General features: G+C 53.9%; 4 protein-coding genes across 4 annotated transcripts; all 4 read right to left on the bottom strand.

Moving 5' to 3' along the window:
- Nucleotides 1–14: 14 nt before the first annotated feature.
- On the bottom strand, nt 15–2,686 carry BDP55DRAFT_679208 (glutamate decarboxylase). Its single transcript, XM_060576034.1, has 6 exons — nt 2,009–2,686; nt 1,918–1,945; nt 1,831–1,854; nt 1,151–1,747; nt 460–1,085; nt 15–375 (listed from the first exon to the last, which is right to left on the bottom strand). The coding sequence occupies exons 1-6, from the start codon at nt 2,290–2,292 to the stop codon at nt 261–263; spliced, it is 1,674 nt and encodes a 557-aa protein (XP_060424443.1). The 5' UTR covers nt 2,293–2,686; the 3' UTR covers nt 15–260.
- A 2,795-nt stretch (nt 2,687–5,481) lies between these two features.
- On the bottom strand, nt 5,482–9,776 carry BDP55DRAFT_636812 (ubiquitin elongating factor core; the record flags this gene model as incomplete). The annotated part of the gene is made up of 6 exons (XM_060572933.1): nt 5,482–6,376; nt 6,438–7,840; nt 7,931–8,135; nt 8,184–8,854; nt 8,912–9,391; nt 9,759–9,776. 6 exons carry the CDS (start codon nt 9,774–9,776, stop codon nt 5,482–5,484), a joined length of 3,672 nt encoding a protein of 1,223 aa, XP_060424444.1.
- A 551-nt stretch (nt 9,777–10,327) lies between these two features.
- On the bottom strand, nt 10,328–12,084 carry BDP55DRAFT_337065 (TRAF-type zinc finger protein). Its single transcript, XM_060566891.1, has 2 exons — nt 11,892–12,084; nt 10,328–11,827 (listed from the first exon to the last, which is right to left on the bottom strand). Exons 1-2 carry the CDS (start codon nt 11,998–12,000, stop codon nt 10,563–10,565), a joined length of 1,374 nt encoding a protein of 457 aa, XP_060424445.1. The 5' UTR covers nt 12,001–12,084; the 3' UTR covers nt 10,328–10,562.
- A 489-nt stretch (nt 12,085–12,573) lies between these two features.
- On the bottom strand, nt 12,574–15,264 carry BDP55DRAFT_679229 (uncharacterized protein). The gene is made up of 6 exons (XM_060576035.1): nt 14,945–15,264; nt 14,640–14,887; nt 14,434–14,582; nt 13,856–14,196; nt 13,518–13,774; nt 12,574–13,463 (listed from the first exon to the last, which is right to left on the bottom strand). The coding sequence occupies exons 2-6, from the start codon at nt 14,822–14,824 to the stop codon at nt 12,932–12,934; spliced, it is 1,464 nt and encodes a 487-aa protein (XP_060424446.1). The 5' UTR covers nt 14,825–14,887; nt 14,945–15,264; the 3' UTR covers nt 12,574–12,931.
- Nucleotides 15,265–16,600: the final 1,336 nt, after the last annotated feature.

Raw genomic sequence — 16,600 nt, forward strand, 5'->3', positions numbered from 1 at the left:
GTTCCGATTGACGCGTACCAGTAGCAGCAGAAAGTCGGTACATGATGAGTACTCGTGGTAGATTCAATGACTGGTGTATTCTTTTCTCCCCTACAAACCTCTTGAGCTAAATACAGCTGTGAGAAAAAGTAACGTTCCTATCCACTCGTGTAGTATATGACCCCCTATACCGCCAGCTGACTTTACTCAAACCTAGCCCGGCTTTGAAGCCATCACCGTGGCCGCCCCTACCCACCAGTGAAGCCGTCGTATGCGTCGTGTCAATCGTTTATTTCGTGCCGTAAGTAATTCCCGTCTTTATGACCGCAGCCGCGGAAGGACTTAGCAGATGGCATGAGTTTTGCCAGTCTTACCCTGTAGGGAATGCTTTTCCTTCTGTTCAGACACGACATGGTTAGTGAACTCTCATCCTGGGTGGGTTCGCGTAGCGACCCGGGGGCTTGGGGACAAACTCTGAACTTTGGGTGGTTGTGGGTTGATTTAGAGCTGGTGAGGTGATGCTTGTTGATATACTCTTGCTGCCTCTTGACGCCGTCCTGGTCCATCTGCTCGAGCAGGCCCATGCAGAGCTTGATATCGGTAATGAGGGCGTCGCAACGCGATTTGGAAAAGTCCTCACGAACGACGACGCGGAGCATCTTGAGGTCGTCGGTCTTGGGCGCCATGGTGTAGGCTGGCACGACCCAGCCGCGGACACGAAGCTGGTGCGCGAGCGCGAACTCGTCGTAGTGACGGATGCCCGGCTCGCCCTCGGCGCCGGCGGGAACCTCGGGGAGGCGGAATGCGACGAGAGGGAGGCCTTCGCCGGAGCGCTTGGACATGATGCGGAAGCCGAGGACCTCGAGGGACTGGGAGAGGTAGTCTGCGGTGCGGGTGAGGTTGGACATGATGGCGCGGTAGCCCTTCTTGCCGAGGCGAATGAGCTGGTAGTATTGGCCAATGACCTGGGAGGCGCCCTTTGAGAAGTTGAGAGTGAAGGAGGCTTGATCTGCGCCGAGGTAGTTGATGTTGAAGACGAGTTCTTGGGGGAGGAAGTCGGCGGAGCGCCAGACGACCCAGCCAACACCAGGGTAAACGAGGCCGTACTGTGTTGTGTAAGTGAGTGGCCCCAATGAGTCAAGTCTCGATTATCAAGAGGGAGGGGTGTTACCTTGTGACCGGACACGTTAATAGAGACGACATTTTTCAGACGGAAATCCCATTCGAGGTCAGGCACGACAAAGGGGGCGACGAAACCTCCACTGGCGGCATCAACGTGGATGGGCACATCGAGGTTCTTCTCAATCAGCAAGTCATTGACAGCCTTGACGTCCTCATACTCGCCCGTGTACGTGGTACCCAGAATGGCGCAGATACCAATGGTGTTCTCGTCAATGAGGTCGACCGTCTCCTGGGGATCAATGACGTAGCGGTCGGGCGCGCAGTAGACGAGCTTCTCCTCGACCTCGAAGTAGCGGGCAGCCTTTTCCCAGCAGACCTGAACGGCGGAGGACATGACGATATTGGGGTGCTCGGTGGACTTGCCCTCGGCTTGGCGCTTGTTCTTCCAGCGCTTCTTCATGGCGAGGACGGCGAGCATGATGGCCTCGGAGGAGCCGACGCACGAGGTGCCGACGGCGCCGACGCCCTCGCCTGCGCCTACGTCGGCGTGGAAGAGCTTGCCGATCATGGAGACGCAGCGGTTTTGGATGTCTGCCGAAGCAGGGTATTCTTCGTAATCGATGAAGTTCTTGCTGAAGCTCTCGGCCTGGCAAGGAGTATTCTGTCAGATATCGGAGTCTTGTCTCGTGTATGCGGTACGCTGGAGAAAGGGTGTTGGTGAGGATTTACCATGAGCTTCTCGGCTTCTTCTTCCTGGGATGGGGTGTTAGCTTGAAATGTCACTGCAGGTGTTGGATTCGTTGAGGGTTTACTCACCATGTACGTCGTCACAAAGGAGGCCAGGCTAGATGAACGATGGTCAGAATTGACAGGAGCTCCATGCATGTGACGAAGAAGAGAGGCCTACTTGAGCATAGGGTTACCGTCGAGACTGAGCTCGTCCTTGATCATGCGGTAGGCGACCTCCTTGGGCATTTCGCTCTCGGGCATCTCGCTCTTGGGGAGATCCTGATTGGCGAAGCGAGAGCCGTAGACGCTGGTGGTGTAGCAATCGTCATGGTCGGCGAGCTGGAGCTGGACCTTCTTAAGCTGCTGCTGGACCTGGCGGAGGTTGGCAGCGTTCGACGAGTCCTCGCCGCCGGAGGCGGAGGCCGAGTCTGGAGGCGTGTTGACGGTTGTAAGGTGAACCATTTTTAAGTGAAGAAGTGTTGAGGAGAGAGAAGCAAGTGTGATGCGGGAAGAGAAGGGGAGCCACGAGGGAGGTGGGAAGGCGGATGGAGGACGTTTATATGAAGCCGAGAGTCTGTTGACTGTTTATTGGAGCTAGAGCTGGAGCTAGACTTTGAAGACTGAGACGAGGCGAATGGGTAGGTTGGGAAGAAGCAGAAAGGACGAAATTGGGAGTGGGAGCGAGAAGGAAGAAGGAGAAGAAGGAGGGGCATTCAAGGTAGCAGCAACAGCAGCAGCAACAGCAGCAGCAATGGAAGCAACAAGCGGAGCTGGGAGAGCGGCCGTGGCACTGCGCTTGCGGCTTGCATCTGCACCTGCATGTCTAAGGCAAGGAGCTGGAACTGGAACTGGAACTGGAACTGGAACCGGGACCAAGGAAGCTACCCGACCCAAGCTACCCAGCCATACGGAGTACCTACTTGGGTGGTAAATGTAGCTAAGCAGCTTGAAGGTACTTGATGCAGTACATTCCCATCGGGGTGCACGGCAGAGCTGGGCTATGTCCAAGAGACTTGACAGCTACAGCTCCTCCTCCATCTCACGTCCCATTCCGACCATCCAATCCAATCCACTGGATCACTGAGAAAGAAAACGCCGAGAGAACCGGACGTGGAGACGCGGAGTGGAAGCTCTGAGCTGGTGCAAGCAATAAGAGAGACCGAAAGAGAGAGGGCCGAGGCCAATGGCAGATGCAAGTGGGGTGACACCGTGACGCGCGACTTGGGGTGCCCTGAAGCCGGCGCAGATGGCGGGGCACAAGACGGTGTAGAATCGGTACGTATCGCCTTACATAAGGCACTGGGGAGGATGCAGCTAGGTACATCATTGACGTGAGGAAGCCAATGCACAAGTGCCAGAATGCCAGTGTCCTTGGCAGGTACTCGAGAGTAAACCCGGTACATGCCGCCGACGGTACCTCACCTCGCATGCGTAGCGTACTGGAAGTGTGTCGAGAAAGAGTTGCAAGTTTTGGCCTACGGATAGGATACCTTAGTCGAGACACCTATCCTTCCCCTGGATCGGTGAAGAAGACGGATAGGATGGGACGATTTGCCGCGACCTTGTTCCCCAGGACACCAAGGGAAAGTCCCGAGAAAAAGTAAAAACACAAAAAAAGAGACTCGGGCAAAAAAGGGGCGCGGGAGAAATATCCGCAAATCAGCTCCAGGCAGGGGAAGGAAGTTGGGATCTCAATTCCAACAGAAACGGGATGACTTTTGGGATGTTGCCGCGACACTGTTGCCAAAAGCACGTGTTTCCCGGATGAAGCTGCCCAACGTCTCCGGATCGAGGTACCTCCATACACCGTATCAGGGCGGCCTCCCTTTGTCATCGTTTTCTCCTAGGTATTCAGTCTCGCTCTTCCACGTCTCTCGCCTCTCATTCTCCCACCCACCAGTCTACTGCCTACGTCTCTGTGTCCCTATTGTGTGCGACATCTTTCCCCAGGTCTCGGCTCTCAAGTCGTCACAGCACACACACACACACACACACACACACACACACACACACACACACACATGCGAGTCCAAGGATCCCCAAGTCCCAAAAACGACGCTACGCCCAAAGCTTGGCATGGGTGACATTTCGGGTGGCCCACACCAGCTCAACCAGCAACCAGCGCATCTCCACGTCCACAAACGCGCCCCACGTTTCGCCCAATCGTCACCCATGCCGCTCTTCCGCCACAGCGGGCGGTCCCTCCCTGGTCTCCAGTCTGAGGTCTACGGATAGAGTCCAACGAACCTGAACCTTAGAGCACATCCATCGCCCGCTATAATTCTCTCACTCTCACGCTCCACTGGCATCCGCTCCATTGACGGGTCTCGTTGATATTCTTTCAGCTCTCTCTTCCCTCATGCGTTGTTTGTTTCACGGCAGTTTACGGCAGATAACGGGCTCTGGATAGAACGGCTCGGATACCAATGCCTAGCACCGTAACACAGCCCTGGATCCAAATGGCAGTCCATCTTTTGCTGGAGACTCAAGTAGAACTGATTCATACAGTACGGTACAGTACCTAGCAAACGAAAGGAGAAGAATGGGGTGTCTCAAAGAAAGTCAAGGATGAAACACGTGGACATACACCGCAATAGGGAATAAGCCAGACGGGGGATGTCAACAGCGCCTGGCTATTTTCCCTCAGTTACCCAATGACATCATGACCACCTGTTCACCCCAAATCACCTCAGCCAAATCTCGCCTCAAAGACCAGACACCCAAAATCGGTTCCAACATGGAGGACAGACAACATGCCATTTCATTTCCTCGTCCAAGAACCACGGTCCCCTAATACCCCGAACGCCAAGAACCATCATCCAAAAAAAAAAAAAAAAAAAAAAAAAAAAGGTTCCAGACCGAACAAACCGGGTCCTCGACCTGCTGATTGATAGTCCGAATGAAGAAACTCCCCGTATCCACTAGGGAGCTCCCCCCACGTTCCACGGATCATCATCACCGCCTCACTCCCGTCTCCTCTGTGGCTGAGCTCTAAACTTCACCCAGACAAGACAGCCGCCATCCGACAGTGGTTCGACTTTTCTCCTTACATCCCACAATTCATTGACCTCAACGGATACCCAACGGGCAACACCTCGCCTCTCGTAATCTCGGTGAAGGACAACCCGAACCCGGTCAGCGAACAACGCATCATCTCGCCTCTCTTGACTCTCCGTAACAACCTCGTCCCTGGTGAACCTACCTACGGCTTCAGTTCCTCCGTCCGCCCTTCCAACTATAGGATTTGCCAGCTTCCTTTTTGCGCGACTAAATCAAACGTTGCTTCATCATCAACTTCCGGCAACCCCGAGTTGGCCTAAGGTGTCTGGGCCATTCATCTCCAGTTGCTGTCGCACGTTGAACATCACTTTGAGCCTCAGGTCTCTGCCCAATATGACAGAGCCAACGCTGCTTTGCCTGTCACAAATACGCGCTGTCTCGCTTCAACTGGTATTTTGCTATCCGCTGCAACAGACGCTGTCATTCTCAGCGCTGTCCTTCCAAAGACGTACTATGCGTCTATTCCAGGTCTAATTCTCTGCCTGGGCCTGTTTGTGTCTCCGTCCTCTGAAAGGACATGACCGTCTAATCAACGAGAATTCCAATGCCCCTATGCCTTCCAATCCTGATCGTGGTGCCGTTTCCCGTTCATCAGCCTTCCGTCGTATCCATAGCATCGCCGCCGGCTGCCCTGGCCTTAGCCGCCGCGATCTTCTCCTCTCTCCACTTCTGAATCTTCTCCTTCAGCTCAGTATGCGGGATTGCATCGTCCACAGTCATCGGCTGTCGCGTAAAGGGATCCTTGGGATCCGACAGCAAGTGCTGCACAATGGTTCCCCGATCAACAATGTGCTTTGATGGCAGGATAACGGGATCCTTCATCAAGTCTCCCATGATCGGGTCTTCGAACTCGGCCGGGATGTCTCCAAGATCCAGCTCGGCTTGGTCCGCAATCTGCTTCGACTCCAGGAACTTGGCCTTCAACGTATCGAGCTGCTCAAGTTCACCAGCCTCCTTCATACTGCGCTTTGAGAGAATATAACTGGCCTTGTCAAATACCTCGGGCTTGTATGAGCGTCCGTCTGAAGCAACGGCGTCGATGAATGCTTGGGATGAACCCAGGTTGAGGTAGATGTCGATGAAGTCTGATAGCAGAACCCTCGGCTGGAAATGGTACTTGGTTGGGTTGTTAACCTTGAGCTGACCCATCTTGGGTCCCGCAAGAGTCTCCAGGTTGTAGTTAAGCATACTAGCCAGACGCTGGACGATCTCAGGCATAGTGAATGCTGAGGTCAATGCCGATGTGAACAGCTTCATCATTGCCAGTGTCTCATTAGCCAATTGCATGTATGAGCCCGCCTGGCTCTCCAATGTTGACAACTCCTCTTGCTTCTTCTCTCTATCCTGCGTGGATAGAGTGTTGCCAAACTCCAACTCCTGCTGTAACGTATGGATCTTGGGAAACTTTGTCAATGCCTCGTCAAGCACATAGGTCGCGTCATTGAGGAGCAAGTTCACGAATTGAACAAAGAATTGTCGGTTGACCCTGACAGTTGTCAGTCACGCATTCACACTCTGTGTAGGAGCCGGAACAGGACGGAACTTACTTGCTCTCTCTGGTCAACTGTTGCTTGTAGATATCGTTGCCCCAGACGCATTTGATAACCTGGAAGATCTCGTATCTGATGTTAAACTTGTCGTAGAACTGGGTGTTCACACCAGTCGACTCTGCCTCAATGTAAAACTTCATGAGGGCGTGCAAGAGATTGTCGTTGGCAAACTTGGATCCGTAGAGCTGGTCACCCAGAACACCTTTCTTGAAGTGCATGAAGGGCCAGGTGCCGGAGAAGAGCAGCGTGACCAGGGATGACTTGAGGTAGGGGTTCTTGATGTACTCTGACGAACGCAAGAAGGCAATGCAGAGCGCAATCATCTCGCTGCCAACAGCGGAAGGCATGATCTGAGGAAGATAGCGGTACACGAACTTGAAGTTGTCAACCACGTCCTGGAGCGCATACTCGGGCAGGCATGCAAAAGCCTCGGGGGCTTGAGCAGGGAGAGGAAGCTGAAGATCCTTGTCCGGGGTGTAGCTGGACTGGCTGGCAAGGCGAAGAAGCCACACGGCCACGTAACGCATAAAGCGAAGTGACAATTCTTGCATTTTCTCGTCAAGGAAAATGCCCTCGATCGCAAACTTCATGGCGATGGCCTTCTCCAAAACCGTAGTGTGACGCTTGAGTGTCAACTCAAACATGGCAAGTTGCTGTGGCTGGTTCTGGACCTTAATCCGCTCTGCTTCCATAGCAGCCAAATGCTTTTCGTACCACTTGATATCCCTCTCCAGACCCTTGAGTTTTGAGTTGGTTGCCTCGCTGCCGTAATGATGCGCGGCTAAAGTTAAGAAGAAGACCTCGGAAATGAAGTTCGAGTTGCCCTGAGATTGAGTAGCGTAGAATGCATCGGATGCCGATTGGTCGGCATTGAGCTTTGTCTCTTCCTTGATGTCCACACGGGGACTGCGGCGGAAGTACTCAACCTCGATCCGGTCGACCTTTGAGAAAGTTGTGTCCATGAAGGGAGAGCAGAATCGGTCCAATACGACAGTGAGGTTCATCATGAAGCCATCTGAGGACACTTCCTTAGGGTCAACTTGAAGAGCTCTACGCTTATGATTGCCGTTGATTGCAGATGCGAACCAGTCGAGTACTCGGCTCCGGGTGTCAGTGTCAGCTCGGATGAAGGCGTTAGCGATAGTGAAGAGCTCGTCCTGATGCACTCGGAGAATAGCCCGAAGAGCATCTTGAGACGGGGCAGCCCGAGTGCGGTCCAGGCCGCGGGGGTTCGGGAAGTATGTCATGGTGACCTCGGGTTGCAAGGGAGAGATGCGGAAGAAGGGGCCCAGAATTGTCTCCTTTTCAACATGGGATCCCAGCTTTTGAGCAGTCATGAAGTTGGGATGTTGTGCCAATGCACTCAGTAGAGGCGGGAACTTTGTGTAGGACATCAAAGCCTATCAAGTCGAGATATCAGTTCAGTTCTATCCCAAAGACAGGGGCAATTGCTGGGAGAGGGGCAACACTGGTGACGCTGAGAAACTCACGCTGATGTATGGCTTGTAGTCATCCTCCATAGACAACGCCGATAGTTTGATGCTGAGTGTGTGCATGGCCGTGGCAAAGGCAGCAGGGAACTGCTCATCCTCGGGGAACCGCTTTACTGCCTCCCGCAAGAAGTCCAGACAGACTCCATCGTCCTGCTCGTGTCCTTTGAGCAGGTATGTGACTAAGCTCTCGGGACGTGATCGCCTAATACCACCTGTAAGTGATTGAATTACACAGGGTGCATTCACTTACCCAAAGAGATCCGGTATTGTGAGTGCAAACAAAGCGTTGCTAACACACAGTCTCTTTGCCTCCTCCAGGGCCTCCCTCTTCTCTGCCGTCTCTTTCACTATGTTCGTCCGGGTGATACGTTTGAAGGAGGGAAGTAGATAGCCAAGAAGGGGCTTGTCGGCTGGGATCGCAGTGACGGCCTCCAACAGGGCACTATCGAGTATGGAGGTCGTCAGTTTGAGGGGCGATCCATTCTCCTGGAGCTCTTGGCTAGCTTCCGGCAGGAAGGTAAGCTTGTGTCCATGGGTATCGACAACCCTCTCGGGGTCAACTGTGATCCGGAAGATGTGGCTGAGCGTTCGATCCGAAAAGTCATCCAATGACTCCTCCACATTCGCCTTCTTTGCGGGAGCAGGTGCGGTTGCGCGGTCGGAGGCGAATCGCTTGTTACTCTCGGTAATGTTTGATGCAGCTGGCGACGACGCACCGCTCTCGGATTTGACACCAAGCTGGCTGAAAGGATTCGAGGCGGCGGGCTTTGGTGTGGATGAGGGCGTTGGGTTGGCCGGAGCCTTGGGAGCCTTGCCTTCGCTCGTTGCGGAGTTTGATGTCTCGGCGTCTGCTGACGATTCTCCTTCCGGCTTGGGGGATCTGGTCGAGGAGCCAAGCTTAGCCAGCCGTCGAAGTCGGATCTAGGTAGACTGGTCAGATTGTTTCCTACGGAATCAGATGATGAGGCCACGGTTCACGACAGTCATTGCCATCGTGTGTCGGCTGGTAATGAGTTTGTCGATTGTGCTCGCCACATGCGGTTCTCGGCAAAGGTATCCCATCCTCCTTGTGTGCGTAGATCGACTGAGATGGCGGAAAGACGAGGGCGGCTGCCGAAGGCTAGTTGGACTAAGCCAGACATCTGAAGAGGGCGCGAGGGCAGAGCGAAAAGCGGGCTGAGGGTCGGGAGTAGGAGCACTGGGAGGAAGATGAGAGGACGAGGGGCAGACATCTCTTACATCGTTCATCTTCTTGACGTCGGGCCCGTCGGGCGCTTGAGTGCCCTCGTTTGGATCCATGGCGGGTGAATTCGATGCTTTTCGGCGGCGGTTGTAAGTATGCAATCCGTATCTAGCGAGGCCGGCAATGTTGCAAGGTTGAGATTCTCCGATTGAAGGTGGGTTGGCTGGACGTTGACGTACAGGGCCTCGAGAGTTGAGGTTAGGAAGGCGCTGCACCTAACTGCGTGCGTCCGTCGGTTGACAAGCGCAAGGTACGGACGGCCAGGTTGGTGGGGGAGCAAGCCAGGCAGGTAGTGGATGTGGGGCGACGGCGGACCTGTGAGGTACCACGGAAGGGTCCCCCAGGCTGTTAAGTCCGACGTGGAGCATCTCCGATAAGCGGAAAGATCCACCACGAATTTGAAAGTCCGCCGTGGGGATGGGGTCAATTACTAAGCATAGGCTTTCCTTCTCACCTCAAGTTTCTGGTTCCACGGGATTCGACCCCTTGAACTTGAAGGCAGCATCAACGATTCATGTAATGTAACTTTTTTTTGTGTTTAGCTGACCATGAAGATCCCATGATTTTGAATCTTTGACACACTCTGAGTCTCCAGATCATTTTATGTAGGCAATATAAAGAGAAGCCGGCAAATGAACAATAAGAAAGCACTGTATGGAAACTGGTGCGGAGCTCGACTGAACTCAAGAGACCCCTAAGACCCTTGTTTTTATGAATCTCCCACTTGATATGAAGCCACTGGGGCTTTCAGATGAACAGAGTGAAACCTACGTCATTGGGGTGGCGACGGGGCTCTTGGAGACCACCCTTCTAAGTTTTGCTTCAAACACGTGGACACGGGGTCGGTTTTTGAATATGTCTCTTATGGAAGTCCTGAGCTTCAGTCCTGACGAAGATTGAAGAGCACGTGGATACATCACACTAGAGTAGTAGAGTGAATACTGCAAAGCTGCCTCCTTGTGTCAATTAGACTAGATACGAGACCAATTTGGTGTCACTGGGCGTATTGCTGAACTTGCAGACCACCGCAAGGGTATTTCCGTGCCTTCCCGTTTCGCGTTTCATTCCTTTGTCCCTGTCTGTCCCCGTTTGTCCCGAACGCCAGAAAAATCAACAATTTTAGCTATACAGTCAGACCAAAAGTCTGCAAAGGACGTTGGCAAACAAGCGGTGAAAACACCCTCCATGCTAGTGCGCAGATGTGAAGTGAGGGGAAGACTGTGTTTGCAGCAATTCTTGCCCATATCTTGCATCAACCAAGATCCAGCTGGTCTCCCCAAAGCATGACCCTCACCGCCATCCAAGGTTGCCCTTAGTTTCAATTATATATGCAAATATCCCAAAGGGACTGGGCAGGGTTGCAGATGCTCGGTTCGAGCAGACATCTCAAAGACGGGGGATGCCATTTGAGCCATCACTTAGCCGCCGAGATGTACTCGGGGTAGTAGCCTCGCCATCGCTGTCAGAGCTGCCCCTTGTCCGACTGGTGCTGCCAACGCTGCGATTGGCCAACCGGCTGCGCTCGACTTCCTCGCGGCTCTTGTTCATGAGCCATGCCATATGCATCTTGAGTATGCCCAGGTTGCTCCTGATCTCGGTGATCTGATCCTTGATCGGCATGACCTGGTTCAGAACCATCACAGTCTGACGGCCCTCAAGGTCTGTAAACTCTTTCTTGAGTTCCTCCATGCGACGTTCCATGTCTTCGTAAATGGTCATGACGGCCTCGGTGGGTTTGAACTTTGGTCCACCTTGGACGTTGTTGAGATTGAACACGTCGTCCCAAGAGATGCAATCTCGGCGCTCGTCCTTCATCTCCATGATCTGTCTCTCCTGATCTTCGTTCTGCTTCTGTAGCTTTTCGATCTGCTTCTCTTGTAATTTGACCTTTTCACCAACAACAGCAACCACTCTGTAGATACACTCGTCTTGATGCGTCGCCAGTGCCTTGCGAAGTGCTTCGTGTTCGCAACCAAAGTCGTGATATGTGCAAGTGACCGAGGTTTCTGGGCAATGGTCGTCGCGATGTTGGCCCAGCTCGGAAAGCTTGATGGTCTCTCCACACTCGGTACAGTCTGTCGTGTTTTTGGGGCACACTTTGTTGATGTGATCGGCCATCGACGCGGCTTCCATCTTCTCCTCGCAGTATTCGCAAGTCTGCTCAAAGTGCCAGCACTTGCCAGACACAGCCAGCCATTGTTCCACCCTCTTGTCACATGTCTTCTCGGGGCAGTCGTGCAATGTGTATCGACAACTGATTGTGTGCTTTACAACCTCGTCGCGCTTCATCTTTTCGCCGCATCCACGCTCTGTATTTGGGCATTCGACTACCAGGTTATCGAGTATATTCGTCAGAAGTCTCGATGTCTTGCAGTCCCTGGCTCGGAATCTTGTCCGGTCGATGGGGCAGGTGTCGGATGAGTGGACATGGCGCTTCAGGCATTCGAGGCAGAAGGTATGATCGCAGGGCGTAATTATCGGGGTTATGACAGGTAGCTTGCAGATGGGGCAGAGTAGGTTGTCGTCGGGTTCTTCGACGTAGTTGAGAGCGGAGAAGTCGAGAAGTTCCTTGACGTGAATAGGACTGATTGAGTATCGTAGTGCCTCCCGGGTCGCAAGTTCTTCGACGGGCCACTGGGTAGGAGTTCGTGCTATTTGTCTCGCTGTCAACTAATTGGACTCGGAGCTAGATCCAGGTGATTTCCATCAACTCACGCGTCAGAGGGATCGGGACTTCCTCGACGGACCGCACGGCATCCTCGACGAGATTATGTACGAGATGGGTGATGGCCGCGTCCTCGACGGGGAAGCCTGCGTGCGACATGATGGAGGTCTCTCTTCTCGTTATCGGTTAGGCGCGCTTGGTGTAGCAGAGAGGATTACGAGATGTGTAGGAGAACCATGTTTGGGGCCAAAGCAGCTGAGAGGGGGCCGCCGAGCTGCGGTGTTTTGCTCGTGAGGTGGTGCGGGTGGTCACGGAGATACGGGATCTGCTACGATTGTGGATATCGTCTCGTGGCGCAGAGCAGCGATGCTGGGTGGCAGGCAGGCGCGAGCGAATGGTGAAGAAAGTGGAGGTTCACAGATCCAGTTGAGGCCCAATCTCCAATCCAAATAGGCTTTGAGGAAGCAACTGGAGGCTCTCGGCAACAGGTGGGAGAGGTGACGTGACTCGAGCCGAGGGTCCCCATCCCCGATAAGCCGATAACGCTGAGGAAACGGCCACTAAAACGCCGTGTGACGAAGCTTCGCACGGCTGAAAGGCACAGTCCCCGCACATGGCATTGTCTGCCAAATTGCATGTGCTCGCTTTGGCCGATTGCTTTCTTTCATGATGAATATGATCTTCAGTACATGGAGAAATGCAGATACCCATATTCCCGCTGCCGATGATGACGTCAATTTCTTCATTCAAACCAACATCGCAAAGATGAGATCCCATTCTCTCTACTGTTGCCATCGATTGCATCGCGTTGGTGTGGCTTGTCGTTAACATAAGGATACTTTTAGCATTTATGGCCAGGCCCCCTCAACTCAGGTCGGGAGCCCAAGGCTATTTTCCTTGCCCATATTGTCCCGTGCATGTGCCCGCCTAGTTATGTATTCATCGATGAATAGCAAAGAGACATGATACGAAGCGCCCGAGGTCCTCGCTTCTTAACCCGCTATCAACCTTGGTAGGAACATTGACGTTATCCACAAGCCTTGCAAGCAGAAGTCTTCTACAGATTTGGAACTCACATTTCCCCGCCTTTTCAGTCCCCAGCAACAGGTGCCTCTGGTGTACGTCTGTAAGCGTCCGGCAGGATTCCTTCAAGGATTCCTTTGATCTGCAAAGCAATCACCTTTGAGAACCACCGATGCTGGGCCGTCCCACCAGCAAACATCCAAAGGTTGTCAACCCCGGGATGTCGCTTCCAGAGCCCACGTATCTCGCCCTGAGCGTCCACACCCCATGTGGGCTCGAGCCGTCTCGCGATGTCATCAGCTCCAATACCCAGGGTCTCTGGGAGATTCTTTCGGCCATCAGTGTGACCAAAGCCGATACTCCAGACTATGGCATCCGCTTCAAGATGGGTGCCGTCGGAGAGCAATAGGCCGTTGCTGGTGTAGGCCTTGGGCACGACCCCGGACCGGATACCGACCTTCTTCGTCGTTATGAGGTCCATGCCGCTGCCCATGTCTACGAAGTGCCCACCGCAACGGTCGATAAGGTTAACCAGCAGATCGCCAGTCAGCGAGTCTTGCACTCGGAGTCCTGCTCTCCTAGCCTCCGCGTATCGATGCCTGCATAGTAGAGGTCAGCAAGTCAAGACTACCTCTTTGGAAACCTGTACATACGGTTCTGCTTGAGCCTGCATCCTGTGAACCAACCCTAGAAGGGCCCCGCCGATGGCCAACGGGCCTCCGTTGACAATCACGTCCGCGTCGTCCGCAGGAAGGATGTCATAGACGCCAAAGCCCATCGGGTGAGCAAAGTACGTCATGGGAACGACATACGTCTCTGATCGTTGAACCATGGTCGTCTTAAGACCGGCATCATGGCAGTCGACCAAGACATCGAAAGCAGTGTTCCCGGAGCCGATAATGGCAACGGACTTCCTCAGGGCAAGGAAGGCATTAGCAAAGCGACTTCACTCCTTCATCATAGTTTAGCGGTATTCGCTGTCAGAGCTCACCTTTGCCCCCGCTGCGATTAGGTCGCTAGAAGTGCGATACGATGCCGAGTGCATGCTGGGACCTTTGAATGATTCCTGATCCGGGAGATCTGGCAGGGGCGCGGGACCTGCGAAGCCGGCACCGCCCGTGGCCAGGACCATGCATTTGCAGGTTAGGGTTCGTCGAAGGTCCCCTGTCTGTATCTCAACACTCCAAGTCTTTTCTTCTTCGTCGTATTGGGTTGCAGCTACTGTCGTGCGGTGTAGAACGCGGCGGTCTAGGTCGAACTCTTTCGCGAAAGCCACGATCTGGTCGGCTAGCTGGTCTCGGGTGAGACCGTCATTGGAAGCCTGAGGATACGCTATTTTGATCTGTCAGTAAATATGGAAGTTTACCCTCATTGCCACATGGCCACAAGATCGAGGTGGCAGATTTCTCCTGTCACAAAAGGGGCGAGGAAGGCGCGAGGATCGTCCAAGGGTTAGGGTTATGATATTGCTTTCGGCCTCCTGCTCATCCCTTACCTCTGCGGGTAGGCACACGCATGATGTTCAGATCTACAACGGAGTCCATGGGACCTGGGACTTTTAGTACTTACGAATGTACGGTGTCTCGCAGAATGACTTATAGACGTGGAAGCGCATGCAGTCGTATCTCAACGCCCAATTGTCACCAACCCTTGCATTGCGGTCGATGACCACATAGTCGATGTCAAAGGCTTTCAGTCGAGCCGCCAGGATCAAGCCTCTGCAATGATATCTGTCAAACGTAGGGGGCCGATGGGGAAGATAATTATGGACTTACGCGTTTCCCCCACCGACAACCAGCACGCTTATAGAGATGTGGCTATCATCCGTCACAGGAGCCGAAGAGGCTCTAAGCAGACTCTCGTCCTCGGGAAAGTCCTCAAACTTGGCCAAGTATGTACTCATGGACCAAATCTTCCATTTTTTGTCGGTTGTTTCACGGCCGCTAGGGATAAGCATCATCTTGCCTCGGCAGAAAGCCTTAGGAGAGTCGGTTCTGAAGCTGAATTCGCAGTCGATCCATTTCTGAAGTTTGTTTATCAGTATAGTGCTAGATGATGGAAGCTTCCTGGTATTACTGACAAGCTCTGTGGTGGCCGAAAAAACCTGTGCCCTCTCCAACTGGAAGCCCTGGACCTTGCGAAGGGCGAAGAGCTCCAGTAATGCAGATGCGATGACAACCCTGCCATTGAAGGTTCGAATATGGGCTGTGAAGGACAGTGTATCTTTCCAGTGACTGGAAGGTTCGGCGAAGAAGGCTTCGACAGCATGGAGTTGCCCCTGCTGTAGGGCCTCCGAAAGGCCTGAAACTACGCCACTCGAGATTGTTGTTGTTGTTGTTGTTGTATTTAACGCCGTGGCGGCCGGGCTAGAGCCCTTACCGCAGACCTCCCGAAGGGTATATGGCGTGGAGGGCCGTGAGCCAAGGCTACCTACTCTACAGTACGTCGTCTCTTTACATCGTCCTCCAAATCATGCCTTGTGGCCACTACGCGTTCTGTCTGTCCCCGGTTCCCGCTGGTGCCCCAGTTTCATTCTTTCCCAAATCGTCCCTTGGAATCGGGAGGTTCTTTGTAGTCCGCACTCACATCTACGTAGGTGTGGATGCTGCTACCGCAGACAGATCTTCTGGAAGAAGTCCGTCACGCGGAGAAAGGCCTCGAAGCCTCGTGGGTCGGTGATTAATCTCTTGAAGTAGGCCTCGAGAGATCCCATAGGGCCTATGGGCTCGGGCATACTGCGAGAGTGGAGGGTCGGCCACCGTTGCCTCCTCGCCAGCGTTAGTCGACAGTAGACCAGGTGGTCCACGTCTTTCGCCTCTCCACAAGAGCACATCATTAGAGCGTCGTCGTGGTTGAAACGTCGGTGATATTGCTCGAAGTCCCCGTGACCCGATCGTGCCGCCAGCAGGTGATGTAACGTAGCCCGCGGCAAGGCCAGTTCAGGAGGGCTGGACAGAGCTGCCTCAAGCCCCAAGTCCGCGTACCGCGGCCTTCGCTCTTTATACCACCATCTCCTGTGCTGGCTTTGTAATTTTTCCCTTGCAAGCCGCTTGATGCCCGCTAGTGTTGCCATTTGACCCATCCGCGCCGGCAGTGTCGTTCCTTCTTTGGCCAGCCGGTCCGCGGCCTCGTTTCCTTCGATGCCCTGGTGTCCCGGGGACCAGTGCGTCCGTATATCAAATATCCTGGCCGCTTCTTGGATTTCGAGGAACGCGTCTTGTGACGAGTCCGGCGCCTTGCCGCGGATGCCTTGTATAACGCTGGTGTTGTCGATACATATGTGGATTGGATGACCGCGATTGGTGAGCAGAGCCCTTCTGAGGCCGGTTCGCGCCCCTTCGACCTCGGCGTCGAACACTTCTGCTAGTCCGAGTCGGCCGCACCCTTGTGCTATGCGTTTGGAGTCTCGGTAGATGACGAAGCCGTACCCCACGGCTCCGTTCGTCGCCCTGGAGCCGTCCGAGAAGACGATCATATGGCTTTCCGGTACTGTCTTTAGCCAGCGCTCGAAAGCTTTCGCAGCCTCTTCTTTGCATTGAACTACTATCTGATCCTGTGAGCTTGGCAGGTACTGTGATTGAAGGAACGCTGGTCTTCCGCATCTTGGCAGAAGTTCAGCCGTCCGTTGTAGTCTCGTCTGTTGCTGTCCCTGCTGGGAGAGCCGCGCGACTAGCGGGTGTCGGCGATCAATCCTCTGTAGTCGGACTGCGGCCCGTAAGCGACGCCCTCTAAGGCG

The sequence above is a fragment of the Colletotrichum godetiae genome (genome assembly GCF_030913485.1).
Source record: "Colletotrichum godetiae strain CBS 193.32 chromosome Unknown BDP55scaffold_58, whole genome shotgun sequence".
NCBI lineage: Eukaryota > Fungi > Ascomycota > Sordariomycetes > Glomerellales > Glomerellaceae > Colletotrichum > Colletotrichum godetiae.